We start from the raw sequence: 15,559 nt of genomic DNA on the forward strand, positions 1-15,559 counted from the left end.
AGTCTTTCTAGGTGGACAGTTTTTCACCCAGCTTCTTAAAAAAAAAGCCAACTGAAAAATGTTAGACAGTGCTTCTCTTCTTTGTGGGGTTTACCTGCAACATTCATATTATGTTCCTGAAGCTACCTGAATAGACAATGGAAAAGCAAAAACTGAGATTTCAGGAGTGATTTTTTTTAACTTTTTCCTTTTTGTTCTGTTGCACCCAAATAGGGAAGTTACAACCAGATTCCTGAGTTCATTTTAACAAAATGTGTACTGGTTGCCATGTATATCTCTTCTACTTTTCCCTAATTTTCAGCCTCATCCTTAGGATTCATGCAAAGTGCTGCTCATTTAGATGGGGTGCTTTAAAGCCGTGGTTTTAAAAAATGGTAATAGGTACTCTGAAGAATAAACTTTTGAGAATAAGAACAGGAAAATCTGCCTGAAGGATTCTCTGTGCTTTTACAGGGATTGAGAGAGGTGTGTAAATAACAATGTGGCTTTACAGCTATTTACTTACCTTTACTATCCCTTTCAGCAGTCACATAGCAAATTTTATTAAAGGCCTTTAGGAAATGCCCCTTTGCCCAAACAAACATTTAATTGCACTTACAGAAACTGCCCCGAGCCAAAACTTACAAACATTGTTTAATGAAACTACTATTGTACTCACTTGCCTATAATCTTTGTTAGCCATGGACATACTGACTTGTTACCATGGCAGTGCTAATAAGTTGCTGTGAAGGAGGTATGTGTGATTTCTTTAGGGGATATGCAGGGATAGAAACAAGGAGCTGCAAACACTTTTTGGAGGACAGAGGAAAGCTGAAAACAGGTGACACATTTTTGTCGAGTGGTTTCCAGGTAGCTGCTTCTCCCTTTGCACCAGCTCTTTAGGAGGGCACTGGATACAGACTAATGTATAAATAAAAACATGCAGCGCTAATACAAATAAAAAGATGAAGCATGAGATCTTGAAATGCAACCAACAAACAACAAACCAATCAAGGCTTAATCTCATACATATAAGGGATAATAGGATAAAATTGGTGTTCAGAGATGTGATCAATACTGATGAATATACAGGTGAAACTCAAAAAATTAGAATACCGTGCAAAAATTCATTTATTTCAGTAATGCAACCTAAAAGGTGAAACTAATATATGAGATAGACTCATTACATGCAAAGCAAGATAGTTCAAGCCGTGATTTGTCATAATTGTGATGATTATGGCTTACAGCTCATGAAAACCCCAAATCCACAATATCAGAAAATTAGAATATTGTGAAAAGGTGCAATATTCTAGGCTCAAAGTGTCCCACTCTAATCAGCTAATCAAGCCATAACCTGAGCCTTTAAATCAGTGGTTCTCAACCTTTCTAATGCCGCGACCCCTTAATACAGTTCCTCATGTTGTGGTGACCCCCAACCATAAAATTATTTTCGTTGCTACTTCATAACTGTAATTTTGCAGTGGGAGGACTAGCGCCCCATCACTGATGTCAGTGGGATGAATAGTGTCCCATCGTTGGTATCAGTGGGAGGAATAGTGCCCCATCATTGGTGTCAGTGGGAGGAATAGTGTCCCATCATTGGTGTCAGTGGGAGGAATAGTGTCCCATCATTGGTATCAGTGGGGGGAATAGTGCCCCATCATTGGTATCAGTGGGGGGAATAGTGCCCCATCATTGGTGTCAGTGAGAGGAATAGTACCCCATCATTGGTGTCAGTGGGAGGAATAGTGCCCCATCATTGGTATCAGTGGAAGGAATAGTGCCCCATCATTGGTGTCAGTGAGAGGAATAGTGCCCCATCATTGGTATCAGTGGGGGGAATAGTGCCCCATCATTGGTATCAGTGGGAGGAATAGTACCCCATCATTGGTATCAGTGGGAGGAATAGTGCCCCATCATTGGTATCAGTGGAAGGAATAGTGCCCCATCATTGGTGTCAGTGGAAGGAATAGTGCCCCATCATTGGCGTCAGTGGAAGGAATAGTGCCCCATCATTGGCGTCAGTGGGAGGAATAGTGCCCCATCATTGGCGTCAGTGGGAGGAATAGTGCCCCATCATTGGTATCAGTGGGAGGAATAGTGCCCCATCATTGGCATCAGTGGGAGGAATAGTGCCCCATCATTGGCATCAGTGGGAGGAATAGTGCCCCATCATTGGCATCAGTGGGAGGAATAGTGCCCCGTCATTGGTATCAGTGGAAGGAATAGTGCCCCGTCATTGGTGTCAGTGGGAGGAATAGTGCTCCATCATTGGTGTCAGTGGGAGGAATAGTACCCCATCATTGGTGTCAGTGGGAGGAATAGTGCCCCATCATTGGTATCAGTGGAAGGAATAGTGCCCCATCATTGGTGTCAGTGGGAGGAATAGTGCCCCATCATTGGTATCAGTGGGGGGAATAGTGCCCCATCATTGGTATCAGTGGGAGGAATAGTACCCCATCATTGGTATCAGTGGGAGGAATAGTGCCCCATCATTGGTATCAGTGGAAGGAATAGTGCCCCATCATTGGTGTCAGTGGAAGGAATAGTGCCCCATCATTGGTGTCAGTGGAAGGAATAGTGCCCCATCATTGGTGTCAGTGGGAGGAATAGTGCCCCATCATTGGTATCAGTGGGAGGAATAGTGCCCCATCATTGGTATCAGTAGGAGGAATAGTGCCCCATCATTGGCATCAGTGGGAGGAATAGTGCCCCATCATTGGCATCAGTGGGAGGAATAGTGCCCCATCATTGGTATCAGTGGGAGGAATAGTGCCCCGTCATTGGTATCAGTGGAAGGAATAGTGCCCCGTCATTGGTGTCAGTGGGAGGAATAGTGCCCCGTCATTGGTATCAGTGGGAGGAATAGTGCTCCATCATTGGTGTCAGTGGGAGGAATAGTGTACAATCATTGGCGTCAGTGGGAGGAATAGTGCCCAATCATTGGCGTCAGTGGGAGGAATAGTGTACAATCATTGGCATCAGTGGGAGGAATAGTGCCCAATCATTGGCGCCAGTGGGAGGAATAGTGCCCCATCATTGGTGTCAGTGGGAGGAATAGTGCCCCATCGTGGGTGTCAGTGGGAGGAATAGTGCCCCATCGTTGGTGTCAGTGGGAGGAATAGTGCCCCATCGTTGGTGTCAGTGGGGGGAGGAATAGTGCCCCATCGTTGGTGTCAGTGGGGGGAGGAATAGTGCCCCATCGTTGGTGTCAGTGGGGGGAGGAATAGTGCCCCATCGTTGGTGTCAGTGGGGGGAGGAATAGTGCCCCATCGTTGATGTCAGTGGGGGGAGGAATAGTGCCCCATCGTTGGTGTCAGTGGGGGGAGGAATAGTGCCCCATCGTTGGTGTCAGTGGGGGGAGGAATAGTGCCCCATCGTTGGTGTCAGTGGGGGGAGGAATAGTGCCCCATCGTTGGTGTCAGTGGGTGGAGGAATAGTGCCCCATCGTTGGTGTCAGTGGGTGGAGGAATAGTGCCCCATCGTTGGTGTCAGTGGGTGGAGGAATAGTGCCCCATCGTTGGTGTCAGTGGGGGGAGGAATAGTGCCCCATCGTTGGTGTCAGTGGGGGGAGGAATAGTGCCCCATCGTTGGTGTCAGTGGGGGGAGGAATAGTGCCCCATCGTTGGTGTCAGTGGGGGGAGGAATAGTGCCCCATCGTTGGTGTCAGTGGGGGGAGGAATAGTGCCCCATCGTTGGTGTCAGTGGGTGGAGGAATAGTGCCCCATCGTTGGTGTCAGTGGGGGGAGGAATAGTGCCCCATCGTTGGTGTCAGTGGGGGGAGGAATAGTGCCCCATCGTTGGTGTCAGTGGGGGGAGGAATAGTGCCCCATCGTTGGTGTCAGTGGGGGGTGGAATAGTGCCCCATCGTTGGTGTCAGTGGGGGGAGGAATAGTGCCCCATCGTTGGTGTCAGGTGGGGGAGGAATAGTGCCCCATCGTTGGTGTCAGTGGGGGGAGGAATAGTGCCCCATCGTTGGTGTCAGTGGGGGGAGGAATAGTGCCCCATCGTTGGTGTCAGTGAGGGGAGGAATAGTGCCCCATCGTTGGTGTCAGTGAGGGGAGGAATAGTGCCCCATCGTTGGTGTCAGTGAGGGGAGGAATAGTGCCCCATCGTTGGTGTCAGTGGGGGGAGGAATAGTGCCTCATCGTTGGTGTCAGTGAGGGGAGGAATAGTGCCCCATCGTTGGTGTCAGTGAGGGGAGGAATAGTGCCCCATCGTTGGTGTCAGTGGGGGGAGGAATAGTGTCTCATCGTTGGTGTCAGTGAGGGGAGGAATAGTGTCTCATCGTTGGTGTCAGTGGGGGGAGGAATAGTGCCCCACCGTTGGTATTAGTGACACAAATGATGGGGCACTATCCCTCCCACTGACACCAATGATACTTACCTTGCATACCCCTGCTCCAGCCTGGGCTCGCTCTCTCCCTCTCCCATCTACAGCCTGCATACCTGGCTGCAGCAGCAAAATTTGCACTTACCTGTCAGCTGTCTTCCTTCTCTGGCCTCTCTCTTCACTCGCTCCTGCAGCTCCCTCGATCTTCTTTGATCTACGCGCGCTGCCGCTCGACTCCTCCTCTCCAAGCTCCACCTCCTCGCCGGTGATTGGCCGCCTGTGTGCCTCTCCTGAGCTACAGTTCCGGTGGCCTGGAGGAGGATCAGCGGCAAGGAGGAGGTGACGGGGGCAGCATATCATCCCGCCCACACATCGCCTGAGACAGAGGAGCGGTGTCTCGGTTCCTAAGACCATCGGAAATATGTGTTTTCCGATGGTCTTAGGCGACCCCTGGGAAATGGTCGTTCGACCCCCAAAGGGGTCGCGACCCCCAGGTTGAGAACCGCTGCTTTATATGGTCTCTCAGTCTGGTTCGCTAGGAATCACAATCATGGGAAAGACTGCTGACCTAACAGTTCTGCAGAAAACCATCATTGACACCCTCCATAAGGAGGGAAAGCCTCAAAAGGTAATTGCAAAAGAAGTTGGATGTTCCCAAAGCGCTGTATCAAAGCACATTAATAGAAAGTTATGTGGAAGGGAAAAGCGTGGAAAGAAAAAGGTGCACAAGCAGCAGGGATAACTGCAGCCTGGGGAGGATTGTCAAGAAAAGGCCATTCAAAAGTGTTGGGGACTTTCACAAGGAGTGGACTGAGGCTGGAGCCAGTGCATCAAGAGCCACCACACATAGACGGATCCTGGGCATGGGCTTCAAATGTCGTATTCCTCTTGTCAAGCCGCTTCTGAACAACAAACAACGTCAGAAGCGTCTTACCTGGGCTAAAGAAAAACAGACCTGGTCTGTTGCTCAGTGGTCCAAAGTCCTCTTTTCTGATGAGAGCAACTTTTGTATCTCATTTGGAAACCAAGGACCCAGAGTATGGAGGAAGAATGGAGAGGCACACACTGCAAGATGCTTGAAGTCCAGTGTGAAGTTTCCACAGTCTGTGTTGATTTGGGGAGCCATGTCATCTGCTGGTGTTGGTCCACTGTGCTTTATTAAGTCCAGGGTCAATGCAGCCGTCTACCAGGAGATTTTGGAGCACTTTATGCTTCCTTCCGCAGACAAGCTTTATGGGGATGCTGACTTCATTTTCCAGCAGGACTTGGCACCTGCCCACACTGCCAAAAGCACCAAAACCTGGTTCAATGACCGTGGGATTACTGTGCTTGATTGGCCAGCAAACTCGCCTGACCTGAACCCCGTAGAGAATCTATGGGGCATTGCCAAGAGAAAGATGAGAAACATGAGACCGAACAATGCAGAAGAGCTGAAGGCCGCTATTGAAGCATCCTGGTCTTCCATAACACCTCAGCAGTGCCACAGGCTGATAGCTTCCATGCCACACCGCATTAAGGCAGTAATTGCTGCAAAAGGGGCCCAAACCAAGTACTGAGTACATATGCATACTTATTTTTTTCAGAGGTCTGATATTGTTCTATGTACAATCCTTGTTTTATTGATTGATTCTAATTTTCTGAGATTGTGGATTGTGGATTTTTCATGAGCTGTAAGTCATAATCATCAGAATTATGACAAACCACAGCTTGAACTATCTTGCTTTGCATATAGAGTCTATTTCATATATTAGTTTCACCTTTTAAGTTGCATTACTGAAATAAATGAACTTTTGCACGATATTCTAATTTTTCGAGTTTCACCTGTAAATACGTTCAAAGTTCGTGTTATGGAGTGCACAGTGAACTTTCAAGGCAAAATAGAGAAAAAATTGGTGACTTCTGTGACCATGTTCCTTATAGGGAGATGAGTGTAGATTGCACTAACCGGAAAGCGCAATTTATTGCGTGTTTGAGTAATTAATAACCAACTCCTGGTCATCCACATATGGGAACTGGATCTCAGCGGGGATCGTCTGGCCAGCGTCAGCTAGGCAAGTATCGCACCCTCAGGGTCTCCAGGTACCAGGGAAAGGCAATCTTCTCACCAGCAGGGGGAGCCTGTCTCGCCATAAATGTGGTAGCCACCAGGTCATCATGATATGCCTTGAAAGGGGGGGGGGCTCGGGAGTAACGGGCTTCTTAATATTTCTTCAGTCTGATCATTTGATGCGCAGGGTCCTCTTCCTCATTTGTTCTGTGGCTTTCAGCTCTCAGCTCTCCAGACAGAACATGTATGATCCTCAGGCCAAGATACACACTAATGTCACAGAAGGTTGGATTTTTGATTAGCCAACCATGGCCAAAGGCAGCGAGGCTACCTAGTCTGCCACACAACTAACCCCACATCTTGTTGCTGTCTGGCAGTAACTCATTTCTGTGTATAATAAAAGGTTGAAGACTAGTGTCCTGCCTGTTTGCACAGTCTATGTGCTTGCTGTCCTGCACTGTTTGTGTTCATTTGCTGGTAGAAGAGTGTAGGGTAACTGTTTGCCCTATTTTTAGGATTGTTAGTTTTGTGTGTAGCAATGCCTTGTGGGAAAACTGTCTTTTTCAGCCTTTTTGACTGCAGCCTCGGTGTGTCTTCTTTGGCTATATGTGATTCTGTTAATATGATACTAAGGTTAGGCAGTCAACTGGGGTAGGATTGGCAGGAACCAAAAACAGAAAACTTGAAGGGACAAGGAGTATATATTTAGCACAAGTATTATACCTATACCCTATGGGCAGATATATCCATACATGTCTACTAATTAGTGTATTTGGCTATTTAACAGACCTATTGCTATATTGCTAATACAGTTGTAAAATTTAGCAACTATGCATGGAAATTTTAGCAACGCATTAGAACGGATCATGCTGAAGAGGTCACTGACTTTCACGGTGCAATCATGATAGGATGACACATTTTTGTCACATTTCTGTCCTAAAGCTGCTCTTGTGAACGAGTGCTTTTAAACTAAAAACGTCTAGCAGGAACAATTCAGTCACAAAATGGTAGACCAAATTATGTGGCATGTGTAAATCCTGTGTCCTCTGCTAGAATATATGCTATTAAGTCTCAGACTGTCTTTGTAAGAAAATATTACATGTGAATATGTGAAGACTTAGGAACAGGAGTTTCCAGGGAAAAGCAGTTGCTCACAAACATAAGATCATCGTGCGTAATGCCAGGTGTCAGCCAAAGTGCTTTGAAGCTTGCCGCCTCTGGCACTGTGGACAGATGGGCATTAATTTACTAACGGCAAATAGGCTGTTCACTTTATTAAGAATTTACTCTTAGTTTAGTGAATGAGGTGAAACTCTGCTGACTTTCATCTTGCAATCATGTCAAAGCAAAAATCCTTTTTATTAAATTTTCCTTGCACTTGATTGGGTATTCTTTGCAAAGAGGATTTTCACCACAGTTACACTAGGCTAAAGGAAAATTCCACTGCAAAGTGAACAGCCTGTTTGCCTTTCAACTCCATGTTTTCTTGATTGATGAATCCTGTTGCCTCATCTCAAAATATGATTGTGTGGAGTCAGCAGATGCCAGAAGTAAGCTTTGTGTCTGGATGCATAATGATGCCTTTGAATATTGGTAGAGGAAGAAAAATGACTTATGGTTGTTTTCCATAATTTGGGCTAGAGCATCTGGTCCTGTTACTAAACCTACTAGCACTGATATTTTAACATCACATCAGAAAATGTCTTCAGAAACATATGATATATCTGTAAACTGTAAATGCACTGCTTATCCTAAGTGTCAGGTTCACTTTACAGGATTTAGCTCATAAATAGATTTAGTGGAGATTTATATGCTGGAAGAGTGAGAAGTATGTATTCAAATTGTAACACAAAAACACTGAATAATAACTGATTAATACTTGCATTCACTTCTTTAGATCCTTATGTGAAAGTTTGGCTTATGTACAAGGACAAGAGAGTTGAGAAGAAAAAGACAGTGGTTATGAAGAGGTGTCTAAATCCCATCTTTAATGAGTCCTTCATCTTTGATATTCCCACCGAAAAACTCAGAGAGACCACCATAATCATAACTGTCATGGACAAAGACAAGCTTAGTCGTAACGATGTCATTGGCAAGGTAAGTGTGATGGAATACAATATTTTTCACAACATTCTGTGAGTTGCATAATTGTGATGTCATTAATATCAAATGATCATTTAACCTATTAAAGGTAATCTTTATTTCTCATGATGTCATTGCAATTGGTTGAGGATTTGCCCTATTTCCGGTATCAGGACCCCTAGAAGCAAAGAAGGGGAGAGAGGACACTCTGGGTGCCATTTAGGACCTATGTTGAGAGCTTTTGTGTGCTTTAGAACTCCCCATATAAGTCAGCTGCTTTTGTGTTGTGTCATACACTTATATGGGGAGTTTTGAAGCATTCTTTCCTTCTAGCGGTCCTGATACCAGAAATAAGGCAAATCCTCAACCAATTGCAATGACAGCATGAGAAATAAAGATTACCTTTAATAGGTTAAATGCTCATTTTATATTAATGACATCACAGTTATGCAACTCACAGCATGTTGTGTGCTTCAGAACTCCCCATATAAGTCTATGACACAACGCAAAAGCAGCTGATCTCAGAAGTGTATCTAACTGATGTCAAAAGTATTCTTAATTTCTTCATTAAAGATCGTTGACACAGGCCCTTATAAAAAAAACAGAGTTCCTGTATTTTACTAGAAGTCTTGGCAGGCATCTGGGGTATCTGGCAGGAGCCATGTGATTGTGCGCAGTGACACCAGTAGTCAGAAATGTTGTGGTGTACCTGTTAGCTGCCTTGTGAAAGCATATACTGCTTATAGAAGGTGCACCCTCACTGTCTTATGGAAACGTGTGTGTGAATATGGTTTATGCAGCTATTAATGAGAGTGAAAAGTACAACTGATAGTGCAAAAATCCTTAAAAGGTAGAAATAATTATGTGTAAATGTTTTAGGCGCAGCTACATTTAACTTTCTCTAATATAATGAGTTCACAGTTATAGTTTTGAAAACCCTGTGGCATAAAAAAATAAAAAGCCACTCCAGTAAATAACTGCAGGAGAGACATCAGAGAGAAATGTGTCAAGTGTTCATCAGAGCTAGTTCTCAGAGGCATTAGTCTGTGCTTTATTCTGATGTGGTAGAGGTTCTCAATAGATGTCTTCCCAGTAATACAAACTGGGATCCAGAGGAAGATTCTTACAGTATATGTAAATCCTCTGGAAAAAATAAAAACCTTCACCTTTACAAGTGACCAAATACTTCCTGGGTAAAGAAAGTAGCAAATTAGCCTTCCAAATACCTTATTCTGTTTTTGTTTTTGTTTTTGTTGTTGTTGTTGTTGTATGCACATGACCATTTTTTATCTTTTATAAAGTTAGATCTGTAACGGCTGTGGGCAGAGCATTTTTATCATGTGTGTGCATCTACTTTTGACTTCCCGCCATGTGGCAGGACTGTAGAGAGAACTGTTGATTGAGATCCGAGATAGGGTGGCAGGCATGGCTGAAAGATGCAATGCTGTGATCAGGGGCGGACTGACAACTCATGGGGCCCCCGGGCAATAGGGGATCATGGGGCCCCTGTGTCCTTGCCCAAACTCAAAAAATCCTAAGTAAAAGGTACCAGGGGCATCTCATGGGGCCCCCTACTGACCCTGGGTCCTCGGGCACTGCCCGAGTTTCCAAATGGTCAGTCCGCCCTTGGCTGTGACTACAGGATCTTGCATGCACACTGGATGTCAGTGCACACAGCAGGTTATCAACGCTACACAGCATTAAGAGACTGTGATTAGCATTGTTACCCCATTTCAGGAGAGGTAAGGGCAACAGATATTTAATAGATGTTTACTAAGAATAAATGAATAAAACCAGGATGATTATATTGCATGCATAAATGAAGCCAACTGTGCAGCTTTATTATTCAGATTTTCAGACATTTTAGATCAGTACTCAAAATTATCCAACTGTTGAAGTAGCACTTGTGATATATACATTACAATCATCTTAACCCTTAGAAACTGAATTTGCATGGAGTTGTGTTTTAAGGGTTTGCCATTGCCTTCTTTGAGGACATGTCCTTCCAGAGGACAGAACTGACCCTGGAGCATTCTGTTACGTAAATCAAACTCCAAGGACATCTGCCACTATATAATCACCTATAACTGTAGATCTCCCGTAAACCTTCAGCTATATATTGCAGCGGTGTCATTCCTCAAACAGCTATAGCCTTCAGAAACAAAAGAGATAAATTAACCCCCATACCAGCAGGCTTCATGGCAGTTATGTATACTGTTGTGCCCATTGTGACTATCCTGACTATGGTTTTGTGTTCAATTGAATTTTTAACCTACCTTCATTGTGAAGACCATGCATGGAAAGATCAAAGTAGGGAATATGAAACATGTTTAGAGATTTACATACTATACAAGTGTGTGGGTTTTTTAAATGATGGAGGCAGATGTGGCAAGCCAGGGAAGAGATTTGTACAGTGCAGTGACAAATGAGGGGACCGGCAGCAGCTCCTTGCATGGATTGGAGATAGGACAGATATGTTAATTGGATGCCAAATACAAGGGAACTGCAGGTGGATTACAGTCAGAAATGATATATATGAAAAATGAATGTGAAATGGCGTAGTCAGTAAGTTGATATAACAAAATAAAGACAGTGCCTAGGCAACCGTTTTTCACTACTGTTGTCAGATAGGAGAGAGAGAGAACACAATGAAACATGCACATTATATTGCAACATAAGACAATTCGTAGGGGACTTCATGTTAGATGAACTGAGCAGTGATGTAAATGTGAACATATAGCGATCCTTATCGTCAAGTCCAGCTATAGTCCAGCACATGGCATTCTAGTAGGGGTGTAACAGAGGTTTCAAGTGTAGTAAATGTTGATATAATCATCGTCCTGTTCAAAACATCCTTATCCAGAGGAGATTTTATATATATATATATATATATATATATATATATTTATATTTATACAGTATATATACAGGTGAAACTCAAAAAATTAGAATATCGTGCAAAAGTTAATTTATTTCAGTAATGCAACTTAAAAGGTGAAACTAATATATGAGATAGACTCATTACATGCAAAGCAAGATAGTTCAAGCCGTGATTTGTCATAATTGTGATGATTATGGCTTACAGCTCATGAAAACCCCAAATCCACAATCTCAGAAAATTAGAACATTACATGCAATCAATAAAACAAGGATTGCACATAGAACAATATCTCTGAAAAGTATAAGCATGCATATGTACTCAGTACTTGGTTTGGGCCCCTTTTGCAGCAATTACTGCCTCAATGTGGCGTGGCATGGAAGCTATCAGCCTGTGGCACTGCTGAGGTGTTATGGAAGACCAGGATGCTTCAATAGCGGCCTTCAGCTCTTCTGCATTGTTCGGTCTCATGTCTCTCATATTTCTCTTGGCAATTCAGGTCAGGCGAGTTTGGGAACATCCAACTTCTTTTGCAATTACCTTTTGAGGCTTTCCCTCCTTATGGAGGGTGTCAATGATGTTTTTCTGCACAACTATCAGGTCAGCAGTCTTTCCCATGATTGTGATTCCTACTGAACCAGACTGAGAGACCATTTAAAGGCTCAGGAACCCTTTGCAGGCGTTATGGCTTAATTAGCTGATTAGAGTGGGACACTTTGAGCCTAGAATATTGCACCTTTTCACAATATTCTAATTTTCTGAGATTGTGGATTTGGGGTTTTCATGAGCTGTAAGCCATAATCATCACAATTATGACAAATCATGGCTTGAACTATCTTGCTTTGCATGTAATGAGTCTATCTCATATATTAGTTTCACCTTTTAAGTTGCATTACTGAAATAAATTAACTTTTGCACGCTATTCTAATTTGTAGAGTTTGACGTATATATTATAGACAGATGTGAATGAATGATGTAAAGATATGGCAGAAGGACAACAGTGGGTTTTAGCTTTTCTTTTGTTCTGCATACAGTTTGTTAACTTGTGGCTTTGATAGGAAGCTAGTAGATATCCAGCTGTGTGGAACTACACGTCCCACTTTGCCTTGCCAGCTACTTTGCTAATCTAATCTAAACATATTTGGCTCATGAGGCATTCTGCAGCCTTTAATTCCACAACATCTGAAGATCTAATTGTTATCTGCCACTACCTCATGATATAGCAGAGCTTCACATTGGGGTTGATTTACTAAAAAAGGAAGGTGCACAACCTGTTGCAGCACTGCACAGAAATCAGTCAGTTGCCATTTTTTTGTCAAAGCTTAATTGAACAAGGTGAAGTTAGAGGCTGATTGGCTACCATGCAGAGCTGCACCAGATTTTGCATTCTCCAGTTTTAGTAAATCAACCCCAATGTAAAGTTCTCCTATATCTTGAATTAGTTGGCAGGTTTCATCAATCCTATTGTGTCCAGCCAGCTGCTAGCATAGTAACTCAAATTGTTGATGGTTCTTCTTAATAGGTATGAATGAGCTCTTTTTCTCTTCTTACTGACTGTACCTTCTTTGCAGATCTACCTATCTTGGAAGAGTGGTCCTGGAGAGGTGAAACACTGGAAAGATATGATTTCCCATCCAAGAACAGCTGTAGCACAATGGCACCAACTCAAGGCCTGAACTGGCGGCTTTTCTGCACTCTGATCTCCTGCAGTCTTCGGTTACCTCCAACCATACCAACGCATTGGCCATGCTGTTACTGTCTGCACAAACACAACCTGCAGGCTTCTATAAGGAACAGCCAGCTTGGAACTCTAGGTAACAGGATGCCTTGGGGCCAGCCTGTGCCATCTGCAGCAACTCTTCAACAAGGACCGTGCTTCAAAACTCTCCTTATATTTGTTATACTAGGCACAGCTGCAGTTTCCCTCTGGCCTCATGAAGAGCGGCACCTCCCAAAACAGTGTTACAGAGACGCTGAGAAGGGCAGGGCGGGATTATCCCGCAGGAAACCTCTCTATCTCTAGGCTGCTAAGTCTGCAAACTTTCCACGGCTTCTACAAATACATGCTGGCCACAGCAGCACTGTAGTGTGCCTATGGTGGTTGTCAATATAACAGCTCACTTTTTGTAGTGGTGCAAAGGTGCAATGAACCCTATGAAGTTTTTTTAGGATATTTTATTTTCTTTATAGAAAGCAGAGATAAAGAGCAATACCTGTGTTATTGCTTCTTAGAAACCTCCTTATGTGCCACTTAATGGAGCACAAAGGTAGGTTTAGGGTGGATTCGGCTCCACATACTCTTTGCTGTATGCGTGGTTGTCAGTGTCCAATGTGCATTCAGCAATGTGCGATTGTGAGTGTGTATGTGAGCGTGAGTGTTCTCTTTTTTTTTCTCCCCCTCTCTGCTCACCTTTTTCCCCTCTCCTTTCCCTTTTCGCGGGAACGGGATGATGCTCTGATGCACCTGCCTATCTTCGTACCGTGATTCTTTGTAGCTTTGTTTGTTGCCTCTTTTTTATTTTACATTCTGTTTTCCACTGAATAGGTTATTTTTCAGAGTTTCGCTAAAAAAAAGAAAAATGTTTTTTAAAAAAAATGTCAGTGACAGGCAATGTTTTAAATGGGAAGATTCTGAACCGAGACTATAAATGTTGTCTAGATTTTTTAGAGTGTCGGTATTGGGTAGCCAACATTTTGCTGCCAGCGAGGCCCCTCATTTGTTCGCTCCATCCCTCTCTGGCAGCAAGAATTTTTTTTGTCAGAGCCAAAGAGGATGCTGCCCCTGTTCGAGCACATGGCGCTCAATGTTCCCAACCTCCTGGAAAGAATAATGAGGTACCGGTGCAGTCCCCTTCTCTCCTGGTGATCGTGTGATGTAATCTGTTTGTATCAGGGCCCTCTTGCCTTTTGAGCATCACCAGCCATTTTGTCTTCCAGGATTAGGCCTTGGAAGTTCCCAGGGTCTCTTATTCTCTAGGCTCCAGAGTCCCATGTATAAAGTCAAATCTAACCAAGTTGTAAGTATGACATACTGAATATGGTATCAATGTGGAAACAAGAGGAAATACTTACTGTACTTTAAAAGTGAATTCTTTTCACCAGTTCTCATTCTGTTTGAGCTAAAGGATAAAAACTAAGATGAAATAAATGCTGTAAAATCTAAACACAAGATTATGTTGATTTGGACTGTTTCATTCTTACACCCTGACTGATCTGGCCCAGCACTCTCTACTATCATTTATCCCAGCAGCTTCAAACAAACTAAAAAAAAAATAAGATATATTAATGCTGAACTCTAAAACAGGTAAATGCATTGTTGAAATACATATACATTATTTGGCCAAATGTTTGTGGACATCTGACTTTCACACCTACAGAAAACACAAGAATTTAAAGAATCATACATTCATAAATGTGTGGCCACATGCAGTTCTGAAGTACACATCTAAACAAAGCCTTACTTCATATGAAGTACCTGGAATACAATAGAGAGCACCTGACAAACATTTTTTTTAAAGCCAACCACCAGGTGTGAAAGAGGATGCTTGACTGAACAGCTCAATGCACACCTCCGTGCTCTGTGCATGCAATGTTTGCGCTGCACTTCCTAATCACTTACAAACTGCAAACAGGGTCTATCACTTGCACCTCTAACTTCAACAATGGTAGGGCCAGTGGTAATTCATCATCGACTTCAGTGCAAAGAATGGCCAGCACTCTAGTAGAAGTAATAAAGCTATTTTCTTAGTTGTACATTATGGGAAACGTAATAGTATTTTGAAAGACATACATAGGTCTGCACTATGTCAAGTGCCACTCCAGACTCTGCTCTTCCTCTCTGGTCTGGGATTCAACAGCTGCAGGCCATAAAATCCCACCCTTGCTCTATTGCGCTGCATTGTCTATACACAAATAGCTGTGCATAGATTATGTTACTCCTTTTTCTAGGTCTGTTATCTGACAGTTTCTGCCCACAGCCACACCTCTCTGATGTTTTTCACCCAATTGGGCTTCATCGTAAAGACATCATCTTTACATACACAGCACCAAACGTAGGATCCAGTGCCCACAGGGTGACATTACAGCGTGGCCCCACATCTTCCACCTTACTAGGTTTAGGTATGGTCCCCTAGAGCTGCGCCCTGGTGGTTGTACTGCCAGCTTCCAGAGAACTGGACAATGGCCAAGCAAAGCTGTAAGCACAGCCCAGTATAACCCCTCCCACTCCCACCATGTCTCAG

General features: G+C 43.7%; 1 protein-coding gene across 4 annotated transcripts in view; it reads left to right on the plus strand.

Moving 5' to 3' along the window:
- Positions 1-14,487, plus strand: part of SYT7 (synaptotagmin 7) — a 529,323-nt gene extending 514,836 nt beyond the window's left edge. For all 4 annotated transcript variants that reach the window (XM_089655043.1, XM_089655044.1, XM_089655045.1 and 1 more), the window contains 2 exons: positions 8,256-8,455; positions 12,890-14,487. In XM_089655043.1, the coding sequence (XP_089511169.1) occupies positions 8,256-8,455; positions 12,890-12,994 (305 nt within the window). In that variant the 3' untranslated portion in view covers positions 12,995-14,487. The remainder of the gene's footprint in view (positions 1-8,255; positions 8,456-12,889) is intronic.
- The last annotated feature ends 1,072 nt before the right edge of the window (positions 14,488-15,559 follow it).

Source organism: Staurois parvus, unplaced genomic scaffold, assembly GCF_062004578.1.
Source record: "Staurois parvus isolate SC_StPar_1 unplaced genomic scaffold, SC_StPar_1.0 ptg000818l, whole genome shotgun sequence".
Classification (NCBI taxonomy): Eukaryota; Metazoa; Chordata; class Amphibia; order Anura; family Ranidae; genus Staurois; species Staurois parvus.